The sequence below is a fragment of the Temnothorax longispinosus genome, chromosome 2, assembly GCF_030848805.1.
Source record: "Temnothorax longispinosus isolate EJ_2023e chromosome 2, Tlon_JGU_v1, whole genome shotgun sequence".
Classification (NCBI taxonomy): Eukaryota; Metazoa; Arthropoda; class Insecta; order Hymenoptera; family Formicidae; genus Temnothorax; species Temnothorax longispinosus.
In genome coordinates, this window is record NC_092359.1 from 9,513,806 (window position 1) to 9,535,603 (window position 21,798).

At 35.7% G+C, this 21,798-nt stretch overlaps 2 protein-coding genes and 1 long non-coding RNA gene across 5 annotated transcripts; 1 reads left to right on the forward strand and 2 right to left on the reverse strand.

Annotated features, from left to right (window-relative positions):
- The first annotated feature begins 993 nt into the window (after positions 1-993).
- Pdf (Pigment-dispersing factor) lies at positions 994-2,482 on the forward strand. Its single transcript, XM_071769480.1, has 3 exons — positions 994-1,137; positions 1,704-1,855; positions 2,154-2,482. Exons 1-3 carry the CDS (start codon positions 1,011-1,013, stop codon positions 2,277-2,279), a joined length of 405 nt encoding a protein of 134 aa, XP_071625581.1. The 5' UTR covers positions 994-1,010; the 3' UTR covers positions 2,280-2,482.
- Positions 2,483-2,834: 352 nt separating this feature from the next.
- Positions 2,835-7,862, reverse strand: Pitslre (cyclin dependent kinase 11B pitslre). 3 transcript variants are annotated; one of them, XM_071769475.1, is made up of 7 exons: positions 7,514-7,862; positions 6,316-6,690; positions 5,190-6,187; positions 4,571-4,897; positions 4,000-4,276; positions 3,501-3,731; positions 2,835-3,412 (listed from the first exon to the last, which is right to left on the reverse strand). In XM_071769475.1, the coding sequence occupies exons 1-7, from the start codon at positions 7,606-7,608 to the stop codon at positions 3,118-3,120; spliced, it is 2,598 nt and encodes an 865-aa protein (XP_071625576.1). In that variant the 5' UTR covers positions 7,609-7,862; the 3' UTR covers positions 2,835-3,117. The 3 variants fall into 3 exon arrangements, with proteins under 3 accessions (XP_071625576.1, XP_071625578.1, XP_071625577.1); XM_071769477.1 differs by lacking the exon at positions 7,514-7,862 and adding an exon at positions 7,035-7,174; XM_071769476.1 differs by lacking the exon at positions 7,514-7,862 and adding an exon at positions 7,002-7,128.
- A 1,405-nt stretch (positions 7,863-9,267) lies between these two features.
- On the reverse strand, positions 9,268-21,587 carry LOC139807961 (uncharacterized). Its single transcript, XR_011730745.1, has 5 exons — positions 21,326-21,587; positions 13,950-14,016; positions 13,051-13,146; positions 12,763-12,918; positions 9,268-12,524 (listed from the first exon to the last, which is right to left on the reverse strand). It is a non-coding gene; the product is annotated as an uncharacterized lncRNA (long non-coding RNA).
- Positions 21,588-21,798: the final 211 nt, after the last annotated feature.

Genomic DNA, 21,798 nt, shown 5'->3' on the forward strand with positions numbered 1-21,798 from the left:
ATAATTATGCGATTTATCTCTCCTTTTGTCTCCTCCCCATCTTCCCCGAAGAATGACAATGTCGCAATTCACCATTCGCCGTGCACGCGACGTATCGTTCGACGAATGAGTAATGCGGGCGAGCCGGCTGATTTATATCTTCTCGAGTAAGTATATCGAAAGGACGGGAGCCGTCGCCGCCGCCGCCGCCAGCCTTCGCGAGGTCGGGTTTCCTCGTGCGGATAAGCGTTCCCCGAGATTAAATACGACACTGACCCTGACGAGACTCGCATTCGCGAGCGACCGCAACGAGACGAGTGCTCGTAATGCTCGTCGTGGGCTCTTCCTATAATGATAGCTCTTGTCGCGACGGACGCTTCGGGCACGCGCGCCGCGAGATCGCGGGCCTTGATAACAGAAGAAGTTTCTGCGGAGAAGATTAAAAGACCGTATTCCCGACTGTCGGCGAGGGCGACGACGGGGCGTCTTTCAGCGGCTCTCGCTCTCGATGCAAAAATGTCGCTCTGCAATTAATATTAAAATGAGAATGAAAGACGTAATTCGCGGATCCTCGCATCGTGTAGTCTTTAAAAGGATGTCGCGAATTCCGCGACATTATATGAAAAGGTCAATAATAAAATGTTTTTCAGGAGTGAGAGGAGATCCGACACCCGACAGGAATTCGGCGGGATCGGCGCCGATCGAGCTTTTATTATATGTTTTCGACTCCGATTTAAATTCCTCCCTCAGGATCGCATTTCCATTTCCAATTTCAATCCTTCTCTCGAATATATTTTATATTAATCCGTGAGCTTTATCGAGACGCAATTTTATTACGTATACCGATCAGCCGCGAGTAATCAAACGCAGGCGATTGCACGCTTCGATAGGATTTCTTTTACATAACTTAATAAAGGAGACGAAACATAATTTCCACGATGATTTCGTCGGAGAAGGACACCTGTCGTTCGCAGAGTCGGCCTACGCCCTTACGATCTGTCTGTCAGGAACAGATTTCGCGACGATAGTAGATGCTCGGTGCTCGGTATAAAAGAAACAGCGCTTTCGGATCCACGTCGTATTCGTGCGGTACATTGAACGGCGTTCGCTGCCACTTCGCAGTCTGCTGTAAATTGGCGACTTACAACTATATTGCGAGTAATTATCACGTTTATTCAAATTACTTAATTTAAATAAAATTGTCGTATAATACAAGTTTTTTTTATTAATATTAATATTTATTTTATCAAATTAAATTAATATTAACCCTTAAATGCCCCCTGAGGTCTAGCGGACCCCAGACCCTTTTATACAATGATATATTTTCAAATGTTTCTTGCCAAAAATGGAGCTCATGTTCCCATTGATGATAGTTGAGTGATTGACCTACCCGTTTGTACACTTAGCAGTACTCAGTTTACTTAATTTTTTATACTATGTTGAAATTGAAATTTTAACAATATAAGTATTTTATTCTCTTTTCTAAGCCTTGAACAACATTGAAAAAATTTTTCATAACTAAAGATAAAAAAATCAATGAGTAAAGAGACATTTTTCATGCTGGGGTCTTTTAGACCCCTCATCATGTCATTTACGAGATTCTTGAGAGATGTGGCATTTTTAAGGGTTAAATTTTATTAAATTAATATATTTAATTATTATATTCAATGTTTAATTTAATAATTGACAAGTCTTTTTCTACACGTGTTTACCTTTGTCTCAAGAACGGGAGCAGCATTCGTCAATGGCTAATTACGCGAAGCTCGCAGTCGTTATTGCTGTTATCGTCGGCGTCGTTTGCGGAGAGGAGTTCAGCGAGCTCGAGGATGTCGACAGGAATATTCTCGGGTTGAATCTTCCGTACGGTAGAGGATTGGTAAGTGTATATATCCATCAATCTAAGTGGCAATTAAGAGACGCGTAAAATTTTGCTAATAACGTCGCATATATTTATCATATTTCGAAATTATATCGAACGCTTCGGCAAGATGAGATACGATGAGGATTAATTTACACGTCAATTCGGACTCGGAATTCTACTTAAGCGGTCGACACTGAGGAAATAGCGATGTTGTAACAGAATACTATTAAATAGATTCATTAGGCGAATATTTATGTACATATATAAGAAATGTTATACACATTTCTTATTTTATTATTTGTTTCTTTCATAGGATAGCGAATTGCAGCTGGCCAGATTGATCCTGGTGGCTCCACGTCCCTCTCATCCTAAGCGTAACTCCGAGCTTATAAACTCCCTGTTGGGCCTACCAAAAAATATGCACAATGCGGGGAAATAAAAGTGACATTGCTTGGTTGTACAAGATATTCAAAGATACATTACATGTAGAAAAATATGCATCTCATAGTTTATCCGTCAAATATATATTAGAACAGAGCATTTAGAAAATCAAATGAAAAATGTCAGCGCTGTTGCCAGAAACATGGACCCCGTGTACAAAATAAATCGATACTAAATAATAAATGTAGAAACTCACATACATATATATTTCTTTCTATTTTATTACATCTTTCTATTACATAATTCCTTGTACTATTTTTTTTGCTCTCACGTTCTCTTTATAATTTATGATTGTAAAGTACGGACTAATATAAATTACGAACATATTAATCACGTAAATGTTGTCGTTTTGATTTTTATAACAGATATTTCTATTATTCCATACTAGGATAGTATTATTCTATCGTATTATTCCAACGGAGTTGAAAGGCAACTCCAAGTTGGCAGATCTTAGGTTTAATACCTCGGCCTTCATTTTATAAGAGGTCGATTAATTTCAAAAGGAGATAAGAGGAGGATTTGAAGGATTTAAATTGTAATCCATTCCAGAAACTGATACATAAATATAGATATATTATTTTATACTATTAAATCATATGCGACAAGAGCAATCGCAAACATCTCCATTTTATAAAACCGAGACACTGTAATTCAATTATATATATATGAATATTCTTCATGTTCTTTTTTCTTTTATAACAGAAGTAGAATACGTACATATAATGCGGATTATATATTTCTTCATACATACATATATAAAGAAACGTAGTATATTTTGTATAAATCTATTCGGATAAAAATTCTTTGATATAATTCAGAGTATAAAATTTTTTCAACTAGAATTTCAAGTGAAAGCCACCGCCAACCGGCGGCGCCCTGCCACCCTCCATCATGCCCATGTGGAAACCGGAGTTGCTCAAATCGGCGTCGTCACCGTCGCCCAATTGCTTATATTCTCTGCCGCCGCTCGGTGGTTTCGGGGACGCGTTCGTAGTTCTAATTCCTTGCTCCGATTTGGCGGGCCACGTGGGAAACATTTGCGGGTCGATTGGCAAAGGCGCTTCAGTAAAATAGCCATGATTACTGGCGTCTTCGGCGGTTACACGTTGGCGAGGATCATACGTTAGAAATCTGAAAACGGAACAATCACGCTTGTAACAAAACTTATTTAAATATTAGACGCTTGCATATATCGTTCTCTATATGTGGAATAACTTACTTGTTCAGCAACTCGATACCTAAATCGGACAACGATAAACTAAATCTTTGTCTGAGATTATTTACAGGGTAATGCGCGAATGGAATCTTTTGTACTATGGGTAATTTAGCATATCCTGGCCAGATTCTTTCGCTCGGTGTACCCAGCTCCTTAAATATCTTATTCAATTGATCTATATCCGACTTTCCTGGGAACAATGGTTCCATTCTTAAAAGCTCAGCGAAAATGCACCTAAGAAAGGATCATAAATATCGTATATAGTCTATATATTTATGCTAAAATTATATTTATATTTAATACTATAATCCATAATCAAGTCAGCCATAGTCAAGTTAATATCGCCGATTAAAAACAATCATAATAATAAATGATACTAGGCCAAAAACGAGCAACGGTTGTTTGTTTTAGCCCAGTATAATTTATTATTATTGTTTTACGAGCTAGATTCCATTGATATAGAAACAATTATATTAAATGATACTGAAAAAATCACACTTACCCTACGGACCACATGTCTATTGGTGTACTATATATTCCTGCATATTCTTTGTCACACAGCAATAATTCAGGAGCTCTATACCAAAGCGTTACGACGATAGGCGTGTATTGCCTCAAGGGAGAACCATATTCACGAGCTAAGCCAAAATCGCCGACTTTCAAAATGCCCCTGTGACTTAACAGCAAATTGGACGTCTTTAGATCGCGATGCAATATCCAATTATCATGCAGATGCGCGACCGCGCGTAACAATTGTTGCATAAGACATTTAACTTCTCCTACAATAGAAAGAAATACTAATTTTTCCTTACACATTCGCATATTCTGTTATAAATTTAGAAATTGGGTGCAACAGCAGCGTAAAGTTCAATATATGTGATCCATAAAACAATACAATTATTTTATATTTAATCCTTAATGACATCTTAGATTACTTGTATATAATTGTTATTTTTAAATTGTATCTATTAAAATTGTTTTTATTTTTTATTTTTTGACTTGTGTGCTGTTATTACACTATTACGCCCAACTCTTCGATCAGTTTTCTACATTGTGTAATACAATACACTCACCGGGTATAAAAACTTGTTTCTTCTGTTTCATGGTTTCTATTAGGGATTTCAGATCGTGCTCTACGTAATCCATGACAATAAATATCTTATCCATGTTACTGCCGACGACTATCTCACGCACGGTAACAATATTGGGATGCTGCGCTTTCAATAATGTATTGATCTCCCTCAGACTCGTAATCGGAAAGCCTTCCTTCTCCTTTTCCATTTTCAGTCGTTTTAACGCGACTATCTCATCTGTACGTTTGTCACGTGCTCTGTACACGACTCCATATGTACCTTCTTCGATTCGATTTAGACATTGAAATTCTTCGACGCTTCTACAACCTAAAGAGCAGAAAATTTACAATATATGTACATATAAACAAAAAATAATGAATCATAGAGCGTCTAAAAATTAATGATAAAATAAAGGCAAAAATAAAAGAAAAACATTAGATTGAAGGAATAAAAGCAAATTTGAATTAATCAAGTTGAAGATTATTTACGATAAAAATTTAAGCCTGAGACTAACCTGAGAGTAACCTGTGACTAACTCGTGTATTTGGGATGCTTTTATTCCTTCAATTTTATTTTTAAACTTCTTTTACATTTATTTGTATAGCATTTCTTGCTGTACCTTGAATAGCTGGCAGATATGGCGGTAACTCTGGTTCCTCCTCTTTCTTTTCCTCCTCTTCTATGTTTTTCGGAGCATTGTTGGACTCGACATGTCCCGGAGAGTCTCCATCTGAATGATCGGATTTGGCTAATCGATCGACGGACAATGGACTTGGATTGTTGTATTCTGAGCCATCATTGGAATCGCCCCCAGAACCTTTATTCGATTCGTTAGATTCATCGTCGTCGTCGCTGCTCGATTCCGAAGAGTCGGACGAATGTCGCTCCGAGGACCTCTCGTGCGGACTTCTCTCACCTTCGGACGAGTGTCTAGACTCGGCTGATTTCGATCGCGCGCCCTCGGAACGAGCAGGACTGACGCTTTCATCCGACAGTTCTACAATCGAAGGATCTGGATTGTTATCCGGACTCATGGGCCGTTTCTCGCCTCTCTTCATTCTTCTCGCTTCCAACTCCATTCTAGATACCTCTTTGCGCCTGGCCATTTCTCTGTCGGCTTCCAACAGCCTTTCTTTCCTAAGTTCCTGTTCCGTCATCTCCTTTGGATCTTTAATCTGCATAGAGATGTCATTTTGCACATCCATCTCGTTAATATCATCGGTTACGATCTCCATCGCTTCCCGCAGCTGTTTGTCCCTGTGCTCCTTCTCGCGCTCCATCTTCTCTTGGTCTCTCTCGCGAGCTCTATCGTGCTTGTGAGATCTCTTGCGACGTTTCTCGGATCGTTCCATCAGCTCGCTCTCCGAGAACTGCTCGTCCATGATCACGCGTACGTGCCTCTGATCCTCCATGCGAATCTCGCGACGTTCTCTACCGTCGTCCACGGTACGCATTTCACGACGTTCCCGCAGGTCGTCCATACGTACTTCTCGCCGATCGCGCGACTCGCGTATCTCTCGCAGATCCTCCAATCGCACCTCGTGTCGAGACGACTCGATTTTATAATTACGAGTATCACGCGGATCCTCCCGTCTCTCCCTTCTCTTGTCCAACAATCTAGAACATAAATATTTTCATGTAATTAGATTTTTAAAAGAAACAATAAATACAAATAATATTAATATTTCTATATTTTGTCAGATAGACAGACAGTAAAAAATTTCAAGGTACGAAATACGACATACCTTTCCCTCAAATCTTCTAGGACGCGGTCTCCTGTACTTCTTTCCTTGCGATCGTGCCTGGAAGATTCTCTGTCTCTAGAATGGCTCTCCATCCTGTCTAGTCGCTCCATTCTCTCACGATTCCTCTTGGAGCTTTCCAAACGCTCGGGTCTTTCAAGAGGCTCTCCCACATGTCTACGATGCCTGTGCTTGTCCCTATGTCTGTCTTCGCGTTCGTGCTGACGCGACTTCCGCTCTTTCTCATCTCTACGATTTCTCCTGTCGCTGTGCTTCTCCCTTCGATGGGACGAGCTAGACTTATGATGGCGAACAACTGCCTGCGGTGGTTTGATATCCAAGGAGTCGGCCGTGTCGCCACCCTCTTCCTCTGAAAAGCTGAAATAGGTAATTAGGTTGAATCAATGACATTACTAATTCTTTCGTGAAATTCGTGAAGCAAATGTTTGAGATATAAACTCATAAATATTTGTACCACCAATAACTATCACTTTTTGTTTCAGTAGTTTACGAATATTTATGAATACATTCAGAATGAAAATTAAGAAGTGATGCGCTAATTAACGTTATAATTTTTTAAACAAATAAAACAAATATATGTGCCACGAGACCGGAGTAAGGATGGTATTCCTATGTACTTAGAAATAAATAAAAAGGAAAATAACTCGAGGAATCGAAGTGCTGCGTACAAACGTGCGTTGCCTCGCGGCGATTTCGAATACCTAAAAATTCTGGGCAGCATTGCTCGTCATTATGCTTTGTGCGATGTTTTCACTTATTCGCAAAAAGGGACTGACTTGCCGAATACTGAGTGTCAAATTGTCAATTGGTGTCAATGAGATTAATGGAAAAACCTTTGGACGCAAAGTCCGCCATTCGCGAGCGTATCGAACACCGCCACACCGCCACTGCGGTGCTATCAAGCAGTACGCAGTACCAACAAACCCCAAATGCAAAAAGACAAAAATTTGTCGCGCAAGCGCGCACATGCGCCTTCAAATATCATTTTAGGCTAACCTAGACGACTCTCACGTGGGCTCGGACGACGAGGAGCAACGGATTAACGCGGGGATCAAAAGTACGCGTTGTAGGCGTAATCCAGTGATCGTTCTTGGCTCGTGGCCCGCCCCGTCTTTTAGACCTAATCTTAATCAAATTGCGACAATATTTAAGAGAAAGACGATATAGCGATAAACAATACCTGTATTCAGCCATATCCTTCGATGGACTCTTCTTAATTTCTCCGTCTTCACTTTGATTATCGATATCCATATCTGACATATCCGGCGTGGACATATTCACGCGAGTAGCTAACGCGATTTTTAACCTAACTCATTGGGATGTCGCTCGTTGCGTTCGAATGCGTTCCCATTTTCGGTGAATTGTAGCTCGCGGAAGATGACAAAACAATCAGCGTGACGTTTGATTACAGATTTTAGATCGTAAATATAAAAAAAAGATGTAATAAAACGTGTTTTTCACGCTACCACTCGCGAATTATTTCACAATACTCCTACTTCACCGTTCACCATTGTAGCTTTTTTCAATGGGTTTTGGAACGCAACGCGTCAGGAAGCCGGAAACGCCTTTTCCGAAGCAGAGAGAAGCCTGAGAGAGGCCACGGGCGCGATTTTCGCTGTAACTTTATTTTGAAGCGCCTCTATGTCCACAAAATGTGGACATTGAACTACGTGGCCAATGTCTATAAATATGTAGGTAATGTCCACGATATTGTGGTGCTCTTCCGTGCTATGTCTACGACCTCGTGGTAACATATCCTCGAGGATCCTCGAGGATCACTGATTAAATAAAATAGATACGGCCAGTTTCACTGCCTTTCGATTCACGAGGCGAATAGACACGATTAGGAATAAGAATAGGAATAGGAATAGGAATAAGAATAGGAATTGTAAAAAATATTTTACATATATATTACATCTATATTACTTTTTATTTTTTAATTATAAAAAATGACATTAATGCCCCTACCCCTACCTCTACCTCTGCCTCTACCTCTGACCCCACCCCTACCTCTTCCCCTGGCTGTTCCTCTTCCTCTTCCTCTTCTCTCTTCCAAGTGTAGCCGCAAGGGCCGCATGTATAATGTTTTGTAAATCTCATGTCTGAAACAGAAAATTTAAAAAACATGTTAATACATGCAAAATAAAGAAGTAATAATAAACTAATTAATTATAAAAATAATTATAACAATAATCTATATATCTATACTGTTAAATCGGGTTATTTCTATTTCCGGATAACCGATTTTTTATATATCCATGAAGTAGATATTCGAGTATCCGGAAATAGAAATAACCCGATTTAACAGTATAGATATATAGATTATTGTTATAATTATTTTTATAATTAATTAGTTATTATACTTCTTTATTTTGCATGTATTAACATGTTTTTTAAACTTTCTGTTTCAGACACGAGATTTACAAAACATTATACAAGCGGCCCTTGCGGCTACACTTGGACGAGGAAGAGGAAGAGGAAGAGGAACAGCCAGGGGAAGAGGTAGGGGTGGGGTCAGAGGTAGAGGCAGAGGTAGAGGTAGGGGTAGGGCATTAATGTCATTTTTTATAATTAAAAATAAAAGTAATATAGATGTAATATATATGTAAATATTTTTTACAATTCCTATTCTTATTCCTATTCCTATTCCTATTCTTATTCCTAATCGTGTCTATTCGCCTCGTGAATCGAAAGACGGTGAAACTGGCCGTATCTATTCTATTTAATCGTTGATCCTCGAGGATCCTCGAGGATATGTTACCACGAGTCGTAGACATAGCACGGAAGAGCACCACAAAATCGTGGACATTACCTACATATTTATAGACATTGGCCACGTAGTTCAATGTCCACATTTGTGGACATAGAGGCGCTTCAAAATAAAGTTACAGCGAAATCGCGCCCGTGGCCTCTCTCAGGCTTCTCTCTGGTATAATATATCCATGTAATTTTTTGATTGCGATTATATTTTGAATAAATTACGAATTTTTTCTTAGAATTTACCCTGAAATCATGGTAGTTGTAGGACATGTATACCACCAAGAATTTTATGCGAGCTATTTTGATTAATATTTATCATAATAAAAAATATTAATATCTATTACATTAAAATATAAAATATGTTTGATTAATTTTACTAAAATATATCTAGGAAATTTCAAGAATTTTTCAAATATTACCAATCTGCTGGGTAATTTTTATCACGTTATTTGTAAAATGTCTTTTGTACATTTCAAAAATTTAACGGTAAAATATAACAAAAAATTCTCTCCATGCAGGGCTAAAGAATGGCAATAAATAATGAGTCAGCGATGGTACATAATATCAACGTCAATATTAAACAAATCGAAATTATGCTATAACTGAAATATTTTTCAATATAATGAAATATTGAAAAATATTTTATTTACAGCATAATTTCGAATTGCTTAGTATTGACGTTGATATTAAGTACCAATCGCTGAGTCATTATTATTTACCATTTGTGTGTAATAAATCAGTCATATACCACGTTTACGCGAGCGTTACTTTTGTAGTAACGAATAATTCCTTCACGTAAACGGGATTTTGTAGTAACTTACGATAATTTACTCCACGTAAACGAGTGAATTATCGTAAGTTACTACAGAAGTAACGCTCGCGTAAACGTAGTATTATAGTTTATAAATTATGTACAAAATTATTAGTAAGAAAGACGTATGATATACACAGCGCAGAGTTAAGTTAAAGCAACACAGAACAGAGTGAAATACATCTTTATATTTTATACTCCACAATACTTTAAATAAGAAAATAATTAACAGAATAAAACTATTAAGATATTAAAAACTATTAAGAATTAAGATATTGAAAAATATAAAGTACTACATAAATGAGTTTCTTATCTATACGACCAATTCAGCACGAAAATTCAGAACGGAAAATCGAATAACATGAGTAATGGAATGAAAGAGAATTTTATATATTTTAACGTATTTCATACTATCTACATTAAAATCTTATGCATTGAAATTATGTGTAATATTAATTAATAGTCGTTGTTCAATATATATAATTGCGTACTATTGTGCGCAACATAGTAACCGATCTAACGTTTAAAGTATTATTTAATTGAGCTATCTGCTGGAAACTTGTTCTTCCAGGTTTTGGTCCTTCTATTATTACTTTCATTATTTCAAAGTAATTGACGTGAATTCCTAAGCAAGATGCGACTTTCATTTAATTATTCAAACTTTTTTTTTTTTTAATAAACTACAACTAGCAGCAGGTATATGGCGTCTCGCACGCGTGTAGCGTGTGCAATACTGATATTCTGCGAGTTCTCCTCGACGGAAAGTGAAGACAGCATATCGATCGCCGCACATTATGTGTAATACATAAATTAATAATGTGTAATATATAATTAATGTGTAATATAATTAATATGTAGTATATATGGAGGGGTTACAGCCTACTTACACTATGTAAGTCACTTTTTTTAACCTATCGAGTTGATTGAGTTCATAGATGCAGTTTGCATATATGCGCAAATATGTTTAAAAAGAAAAGTGGTCAAAAAATTGACTTACATCATCATAGCAGTATATCGTAAGAGAACGGTTTTTCTAAAAATCAGCTAAAACCTCATTGTACATCAAACTTAACGTCGAGTTCAGCGAAATAATAATGAAACACAAATCTTATAAAGAAGCGTATAACCGATGATAGCGGCAAGTCCGAGTACACAGCAGTAAAAAAATGTGAGTACGGATATATTATTGGTAAAAAAAGAAATGTAACGTGGGACAAATAGTATCGTACAACAATATCGAATGATATCTCGAATAATTATCTTTATACGTGATAAAATTTTGCTTATGCCTCGCGGAAGAAGACTCGTATATATATCAGTGCAATACAATATAATTCAGCTATAACTCAATATATATATGCAGTTGTACGATAGTAACTGTATAGACACAATTTACAAAGTTTACGTTTACTCTTTCCAGATTTCAGCATATATGAGATTCACAATGCATTCGTAAAACTCTAATTGTATATCATGTAAGCTATAATCAGATACAAGTTACTTCCACTATATTCAATAAACTTCAATATTTTAAAATATACGTTGTCTAATTTTGATCGTTATAAAAAAAAGTTCAATAAAGTCAGAATACATTGCGTCGATATAACTGAATTATTTTTTGCAGCGTCTATTCATCGGCTAAACTAAGATACTTAATAATAAAAATCGCGGTACAATTTCGCATTAAGATATTGCACGCGGTAACTTTTCACAACCGCTACGTTGTGGGAAATCAAGACAAAGTCTTCTAAGATTAAAATATCGAGATGGCTTAATATAAATATTTACGTCATCATAAAGATTTCTTCACATGTATAATATACGCGTGTATTTATTGAACTACAAACATTTTCTTTATTAATAGTTGGAATTTATAAATTGCAAAATAAAATAAAAATTTATTCTCACGCAAAAGAAGCAATCATTTATTATTATAAAATATTAGCGCTTCAAATAAATGAGAAAATAAATAATATTTTTCCTTTTGTACAACGCAATTATACATTTTTATATTCATTACTTCACATTAAGCCATTCAGAGTAACGAACTCTTTTAAAGAACAAAGCGAAATATAATCATAGAAATTTACATTTGCAATCAGCAGGATGTTAAGTTGCATACCGTCAATCAATTGTTTAAATGAGATTTCCTCTTACATTTTTGCAGAGTATTAAAAAAACGGAAATATTTACTTGTAAATAAAACGCATTGAAAAAACGCATATGAAAAAATACTAAAAATAATAGACTTAAGAATATGTTATACGTGAGGTAGAAGAGGCACCTGTTCATCTTTGGCAAAATGAAAAATCTTGAAAATAAAAGAAATTCTTGGCAAAATAAAAAATCTTGAAAATAACATATTCTTAAGCAAGGGATCGTCGGCACCTTCTTTCTTTTATAATAAGTAACCTATGTCAATGACGTTCTTCGGATTCTTCAGGCTCTTCAGGTTCGTCAGGTTCGTCAGGTTCGTTTTGTACCTGATCTCTTTGGTTTCTTCCTCTTTTCTTTTCTTTCTCTCGATCTATGCGTTCTTTGGCATGTGCTAACCATATTTTTATGGGATTAGAAATTTGTTCATCCTTCACATCAGATGCATGTGCGTTTCTTATCACACCTGCAAAAACAACAAATTTTTATATTAATTTATTATTTATTAGTTAATAAAAGAAATATTTGTATCACAAGTTTGTAATATTATGTGATTGAAATTAATAAGTATAAAAGTTAATTTTATTTCTCTAATGCACGTATATAAATGTGACAAATAGTTGAGAAATATTAATATATTTATATTACACAAAATTTTAGCATGTAATAAGAACGGAACAATTGTTTTTTAATATTTTACTTACTTAGATCTCCTCGAAGAGTTTTCGTATTGGGATCGAATAATCTGCAGATGGTCCCCATATTGTGTCCAAGTCCTCTCGATAACTTCGCCTCTCCTCCCGCACCCACCGCCAACGATCGATATTTACAAATCCTCGGATCTCGTAGTTTATCCGTAGCTGTAAGATAAACATAAAAAATATAATTTTTTTTCTTAAAATACGCGCACGCACGCACAAAGGAAAAAAAATAAGACTCACGTGTTTTTATTTTTTTCTTAAAACACGAGCACGCACAAAAAAAATACTCACACAATTATATCGAGGGATGCGGATCCGCACCCCGAATCTGTCCATCTGCACGTCGATCATGCTGATGAAGCGCCGTACCCATCTCTGCCAGAACCACTAAACAAAAAGAAAAAACATTAAAAAAACTATATTGTACATACATATGTCATAGCCCAGTCAATAGAGCCCGAAAAAGCCGCTGAAATGGAATTAATTCCGGGAAGCGATTTTTTTTCTTTGACTGTTTTGGAGGGTCATGGGTAGTCTAAAACCGGATTTTCGGGATTCTAACCCTGGAGCGTTAACCGCCATTTTGATTAGAAGGTTGATTTTGTAAATATCTCGCTTATTTTCAACTTTAAAGTAAAATTGGTAATAACCAAACTTGTAGAAAATTTAATACTCTACAATTTTGGTCTTTATCATTTTTTACCTAGGATCGATATTTTAGGTCTTAGACCCGAAAGTGGGGGGTAAAATTTTATTATTTTTTTTTATTTTTTGTATTTACTTGGTATAATAAAAAACATCTTTTCCACATCACCACGGGGGTAGAGTTTATGGCGCGTTTATTCAAAAAATTAAAAAAAATAATAAAATTTTACCCCCCACTTTCGAGTCTAAGACCCAAAATATCGATCTTAGGTAAAAAATGATAAAGACCAAAATTGTAGAGTATTAAATTTTCTACAAGTTTGGTTATTACCACTTTCACTCTAAAGTTGAAAATAAGCGAGATATTTACAAAATCACCCTTCTAATCGAAATGGCGGCTAACGCTCCAGGGTTAGAATCCCGAAAATCCGGTTTTAGACTATTCATGACCCTCCGAAACAGTCAAAAAAAAAAAATTGCTTTCCGGAATTAATTCCATTTAAATGTCTCTATTGACTGGGCTACACTACACTTTTGTCACGTACCATTCCTTGGCCGAACCCTGGAAAAAATATTTCTATGTATCGCATGTTTAAGGGACTAGCCTATAACCTGCATAAAACAGAAACATATAGTTATATTAGTTATGACATTAAGAGTTGTTTTTGGAAAAGGCCTTTAATTTCCGAGTGTGCATATTGGGGAAAAAACTTGCAAAAAACCCATAATAATTAATGATAGATGATAGATGATAGATGATAGATGATATATGATATTTGATATTAATAGTTGAGGGGGTGCGGGGAAGAATAAGGAGTGAGAACATTAGGAAATATGTGTGTATCACATCGAATCCAAGAAGTGCTTGGGAAGTCTGCATCTAATAGTTAGAGGGATCTCCTTTGTGTTATAGTTGCTCGTTTTACTTATGAGTGGATTCTCGTGATCGTGATTGTATGTTTTAAGTATCATGCTTCGGATAACTTCGTTAATATACTCAGTCTGAGTCTGATGGCCAGTCTACAATGAGTCGTTAGTCGTTAGTCAGATGTCGGAAGAGAGTCGAAAAAAGTCATAAACGTGTCATAAGGCGATCGGAAGTCTGTAATCGGCAATCATAAGCGATTGGCCATATCTTACGATCACCGATTACAGGCCTTCGATTGGTTACAATACGCTTATAACTATTTCTTCCGACATCTGACTAACTACTAACGACTCATTGTAGACTGGCCATGAGTGTGTAACTCAGTGACACGTAGTCTAGGAATAAGGTTTAGAATAATTCTAAGAAATTTATTCTGCATTATTTGAACGCGTTTAAGATAAGATTTATGAGCAGCAGCCCATACCGGGGCCGCATAAAAAAGCATCGATCTTGCACAAGTTTTGTACAGTAAAAGTTTATATTCGGTTTTGAGTTTACTCGCTTTGTTTATAACAGGATATAGCTTTCGAAGCGCTCCCTGAGTTTTATTGACTCTGTCTTCTATCTCTGATGGTTTCCACTTTAAACTGGCATCAATATTTACACTGAAATATTTAACTTTTGAGGCCCAAGGAACCTAACATGTTTATAGATGGAGGTTTAGTAAATACTCTGCGCGTGATGATTATAGCCTCTGTTTTTTCGTTGTTACCATCGTTGATAACCATCTTCCAATTTTTGAAAAACTGAGCGATGGCATCAACGTGTCTTTGCAGCCTGCTGACGAGTAAAGCCGGACTCCACGAGGAGGTGTACACGGCAGTATCGTCAGCATAAACCGCTAGTTCCGTCTTAGGATCCTTGGGGATATCATTTATGAAGATGTTAAATAAAATGGGCCTCAAGATAGAACTCTGTGGAACTCCAGAGACGGCATCATAAATAGATGAAGTTTTATTTTCAAAACTTACAACAAATTTTCGATTCATTAAGTAAGAATGGATTATTTTAATTAGAAACTCTGGCAAACTAAGAGTGTTCAATTTGTACAGCAAAGCCTTGTGCCACACTGAATCAAAAGCTTTTTGAATGTCCAATAAGGTCATAGCTGAGCTTCTTTTTTTGTTAATCTTCATGGCAAAAAATTCAGTAACTCCAAGCAGTTGTTGTACTGTTGAGTGGCGCGCCTTAAAGCCAAACTGCTCGTTAATAATTATATTGTTATCGGATAAAAAGGCATGAATCTGCGTTAATAAGACCCTTTCATATACTTTGCTTAAGGTGCTTAAGAGACTAATGGGTCTATAGTTCGCCGGCGAGTTTTGTGACTTGCCCGGTTTCAGGAACACAAGTATTTTTGCTGTCTTCCAACACAAAGGAAAATAGTATAGACGAAAAGAGTTTAGAATTATATAATAAATCTGAATTATGACTTTACGTGAAGAGTTTTTTTAGCATAGCTAGTAGTAGTAATTTTATCTGAGCCAGGAGCCTTATTGTTTGGAAAAGATTTGATTATGTCAAAAATTAAGCGAGGGGTTAAGAATCTCAAATCACAATGTGGTGTCTTTTCATCTAAAGTTTCAATATATTGGTTTACTGTATTTTCATATGGAGAAGTTAGACCATCAGCTTCTTGAAATACTTTTTGGAAGTTCTTTGCCAGCATTTCAACTTTGTCTTTCGAGTCATAAGCAAACGAGTTATTTCCAAGTTCGAAAGGTGGAGTAAGAGTTTTATTCCTCTGCGGCGACCTCCAGAGTCCCCATGCAGATACTGATGTTATCGCTGATTTTGATTCTTTTTAGTCGATCAGACCATTTTTTGTTTTTGGCTTCATTTAGTTTATTTCGTATCATATTATTAAGAATGTTACGATACATCTTATATTTGTTTAACCCTTTTTGGTCACACTGGGTAAAATGCACCCCAGCGTTTTTTGACTTCAAAAACGACCCAGTAAACCAATGGAAATGGGCCATGTGCCGGCATCTACAGGTAGTTGGGACCTTCAAGTATCAATCCCCGTCGGTGGTATATTTTTCGGCCCGTTAGTTCTCTCTCGGCATTTTTTTCCGTAAAAAATTGCACCCTTATAACCTCAAAATCAATATACTTTTTGGAACGGCCGCATAAACTGCAATAATTAGTGAAAAGTGCGTCATCTGAGGATGAAAAAACCGTTTAAAAAATTAAAATATCTTAAAAATTGAAAAAGTTACATTAGTTTTTGTGAAAAGTCACTTTTCCGACTTTTTTTCAACAATTTTTTTACATATGTTAAATTAATTTTTTGCAAATCAAACCTATACAGTCTTTTTAAGGAAGACTTAAACTACAACAGGATATTTTTTTCTTTTTTTTAAGGTCACCTACAATTTTTTATACACGTGCAAACACGCTGGGGGTGTATTTCACCCAGTGTGACCGGTACGGAATTCTCGGGAAGTGTGACCGAAAAGGGTTAAGCCAAAATGTTGATATTTTCTACAGTAGTAGTTACGCAGTTTGATTAGTTTGTAAATTTCAGAACCCTGGTAACCATATCCGATAGAAAACGATTAAAAACGGCTATATCTGTATCGTTTTTAATCGTATCTTATCGGTTCTATCGTTGCATATTTAGAAGACAGATAAAACATTAATCGAATCGAATCGGTTTCTATCGTTTTAGGTCCGAATAAGAAAATAACTATACAAATTTTATAGTTATGAATCGTTTTCTATATGTACAATTATTGCCCGTCTGAATCAATCGTATATACACGATATAATATGTATCGTTATTTATGGTAATAATTTTACCGTATGCATTAATACGGATATATAAGAATAAAATGATAGACATCTTATCGATATTTATATGACTTAACCAAACCGATACATCTATCGTTTCTTATCAGGATTTTCCGACATACAACTTATCATCTTCTGTACGGCAGCAAATCGGTTCGTTTTCTATTGTATATTAATGATATAAATTGAATCGTTTGAAAACCTTCTACTTTGCATATGTTTTTATAAGGTTAAAACGATAGACATCTCGTCGATATTTATACGACTTAACCGAACCGACACATCTATCGTTTCTTATCAGGATTTTCCGACATACAACTTATCATCTTCTGTACGGCAGCAAATCGGTTCGTTTTCTATCGTATATTAATGATATAAATTGAATCGTTTGAAAACCTTCTACTTTGCATATGTTTTTATAAGGTTAATACAATAGACATCTCGTCGATATTTATACGACTTAACCGAACCGACACATCTATCGTTTCTTATCAGGATTTTTCGACTGACAATCATCTTCTGTACGGCAACTAATCGTTATCTATCGTATATCAACGATATTAACCGAATTGTTTAGAAGCAGCAGACGGAAAAAATTTCTATGAAAATCATATTTTGTGAATACCTAGACAGCACCAAGTCCAAAATCGGGACATAACACATCTTTTAGATGCTTTTTAGACGTACCTTATGTCCTGCTTTTAGACATGCGTGCTGTCTGGGTATTCATAGAAATTTTTCGATTTTCATACATCTAATAATTCAGATATATGAAAAACTATGAATAACTACAATTTTTTATACTTTTTCACAGAAAGCTATGGATATGAAAAATTAAGTTGAATATACTAATTTCTACGCGTGCTGTTTTTACGCCAGAAGAGCTGAATCAATTTTGATACTTTTTTATAAAAAAATTATGAAAAATAATTTTAACTACATGTTAGATAAACTTTCACGGAATTTTTAATAATAAATTAAACGCCAGTCTGTAATTAATCTTAATTTATTAGAAATATATTTTATATAAGTGTACAAATATGAAGAATTATGAACAGATACATTTTGTTTTTTTAACTAATAATTAAAGTGATATATTAATATATAGTTATAATGTTTCAAATTGGTTCGGCATTGTACAAAGAAATTTGTCACATTTTATTTCGACGACCACAAGTTTACGTTTTATCAGCTGAATCGGAATTATTTTTTCATCTTGTGCTTCGCTAGTAACTTGTAACATATGATTTATTCTTAATTGATTATAGACCGCAGGCATGGTTGTCAGAACTTTACAGACAAAGCAACATTTATTTACAATAATAAAACTTAATATTTCGATAATTGTATCATCGTCTAATTGTACTACAGAGAATCGTTGGTTTTAATAGTTTTACTGTACGCTGCAGTGTGGAGCACAATTCCGCTAAATATGCATCTTTCATATACATGTACCTCTTTATTATTCATGAAATTCTTATAATAGTTACTATGACACTTTAACAAGCTATAATATTTATCCGCATTTTGTACTAATTTTGGAGCACCTGAAAAGCACCTCCTAAGTATTTTGCAACGTGAGTTTCTGATAGAATACCGTAAATAAACGATTTACTAATTATATTAAAAACGATAGAAACTGATATATAGCTGATAAGATATTTCCGATAGGATTTCAAGTATTTTGTAACGTGAGTTTCTGATAGAGTACCGTAAATAAACGATTCACTAACCATATTAAAAACGATAGAAATTGATGTGCAGCTGAGAAGACATTTACGATAAGATTCCAAGTATTTTGTAACGTGAGTTTCTGATAGAATACCGTAAATAAACGATTCACTAACCATATTAAAAACGATAGAAACTGATGTATAGCTGATAAGACATTTACGATAGGATCCCAAGTATTTTGTAACGTGAGTTTCTGATAGAGTACCGTAAATAAACAATTCACTAACCGTATTAAAAACGATAAGAAATTTTTTTATCGTTTTCTATCGGAGATGGTTACCAGGGAAGCCACTGTAGGGTCTGAAGTTACGTGATTAAAGTTGTGATTTAGTATCTCGGTGGACTCCCTCAAGGCCCCGCAGAGGAACTGCTGTAACTCGTGTATGCAGGTATCTATTGATTCCTGATTTTGCAGGCTATGTTTGATTCTCCATTTACTAGTAGCAGTATTAAAACCTTCCTAGTTGACCTTTTGAGATTGATTTAGATTTCTCTTAACTTTTGATTTTTCGAGGTTCAATAAAATGGGAAGGTGATTTGAGAAAAACTCGTTTGCTGTGACACACGTAAAGTGTCACGTTTGTGTCACGTTTGCTGTAACAATAGTTCAGATTTTTCGCGAGAAACAAGTCGATATTGGAAGGCCGTCTACAGGGTGCCTTATGTGAGTAATAAGTGAAACTGTGCATAATATTATGATTATTTTTGTTTGCAAAGTTCAACAGTTTGATGCCTCTGTTATCGTTATAAAAGTTATTCCATACACGGTGCTTGTCATTAAAGTCTCCACCAATCAGTATTTTATCATGCGAGTTATTTTTAAAAATTTCGTCAAATTTATGAAGCTCGAATTTAATGCTGGGGAGGATATAGTAACCCCTAGAGTCATATTTATTCCAGACAGTAATTTTATTATTAATATTTCGCACCCGTCTATAACTGAGGTCGGGAGTGTATGGTAGCGCAAGGCCTTGCTAATTATAATCGCAACACCGCCAGCCTTAACACGAGCAGCATCCAAGCGAATAAAATCAAAACCGGAAAAACTTAGTTTGGTATCAGGATGCAACCACGTTTCCGTAATAAGAGCAATGTCGATACTATTAGAGCAAATAAAATGGTCTAATTCCATTTCTTTGTTATTAATGCTAGTGGCATTCCGCAAGCAAATCTTTAGAGGAGAGGGGAAAAGATTGAATTTTAATTTATCAGATCAGCTGTCTCAACGAACATCTGTAGCTTACTGAGACCATCTGTACACGTAGCAAGTTTTTTATTAAGGTCTCTTATGATATTGAACATTGATTTTATATTAACTAATTTACTCAGTTTTTTAATTTTGAGGATTAATCCGTTAAAATCTGCCATGTCGCCTGAGTTCGCAAAATCACTCATGTTATTGTTGTTAATTTGTTCGTTAGACCTTTTTAAGGCCTCAGCATATGTTCTAGGGGGCGAATAGAAAACATGTTTGTTTGTTGTGGCACTGATCCGTCGGACAAAGGAAAATTGTGACTAGCAAGATTAGAATATGTCTTATGTCGCGTATTGAAAATTTCAGCAGAGTTCACATGCAAGTTTTTATTAATATCATGCCGAGCCGAGCGATTTGGGTGTGCAGCAGTCGTCCGTTTTTCCAAAAAATTCAGATATGATTGGCACTTTGAGTAACTGGCAGGGTGTTCTCCCGAGCAGTTACAACATTTAGCCGGTGAATTTATGTCTTTTATACATTCCGATGTGATATGATTTTCAGCACATTTCACACACCTGAGCTTTTTGAAACAGTTAGCGGAGGTGTGGCCGAACGCTTGGCATCGGTAGCATTGTAAAATAATTTTCCTATTGATGTATTTGTTCCAATAAATTCTTGAGTAAAATAATAACTAACGGATTTTCCTTAATTACGTTAGAGAAAATTTGGCATTCAAATTGATTTTGTATGTAGCATACGTGCTTTTTTCGTCATTCAGCTGAACGCAAGAGTTAATCTTTACACCGAGTTTCTTTAATTCATTGGAGATAGTAAGGTTCGGTATGTTAGGAAGACCTTTTAATGTAACTGTAAGCGTCTTATCCTCCGGCAGGGAATAGTTATGAAACGCGAACTGCTTATCTAATGCGAATTTTTCAAAACTGATATAGTCATCCAACTTGAAAAACTAAATTTTAATTTGGTTACCAAGGCACTTGAAATGGAAATTTTCACCAACACTTTGCTTCAACTGGTTTGCGAATTCTGTATAATCATTAATTTTAGACGCGAAGTATATTGGGGGAGGTTTTCTATTAAGTTTATGCTCTGCCGAATTTGCTACCGATGCCGCGTTACGTTCCGCTGGCCCATTTTCTTTACTCACATGCTTATTATTTGTTAGAATTACATATGATCCTCATCTTCTTTCTCGAATATTTCTACTGTCTCGGCTAGGCATTGGAAACGATTGATTGTATTAAACTGACCTTGTAACGGAGAGTCAAATTCGACACGTGGTACTTTGTTCTGACCAGATAGGTCGGATACGTCCTCGTCGGCCTGTCGCTTCTGTGGCAGCTTAGATTTCTTACCCTCCGAGTTAGAGGGGTGTCCAGGCTCTAGTTTTTTAGGAGACACCGCGCTGGGTCACCGTCCTCCTGATGGCACCGGAGTTAGCCCTTGTTGGCACAATACGTACAAACTCAAGTATCACAGAGTCACAGGAAAGCTTGGATTATGCGAAAGCACGAACCTATAACAGTTTCACACTCTCCAGTTAACTTACAGTAATTATTTCTATAAATATTTATATATATATATATATATAACATAAATTAAAAACAACTTTAATAATATTGATGATAATTATTTACACTTTATTTTAAAATATTTATTATAATCTTTTAGATACTTTTATTTTCCGGACATTACAATATTTACAAAATATTCAACGTATATA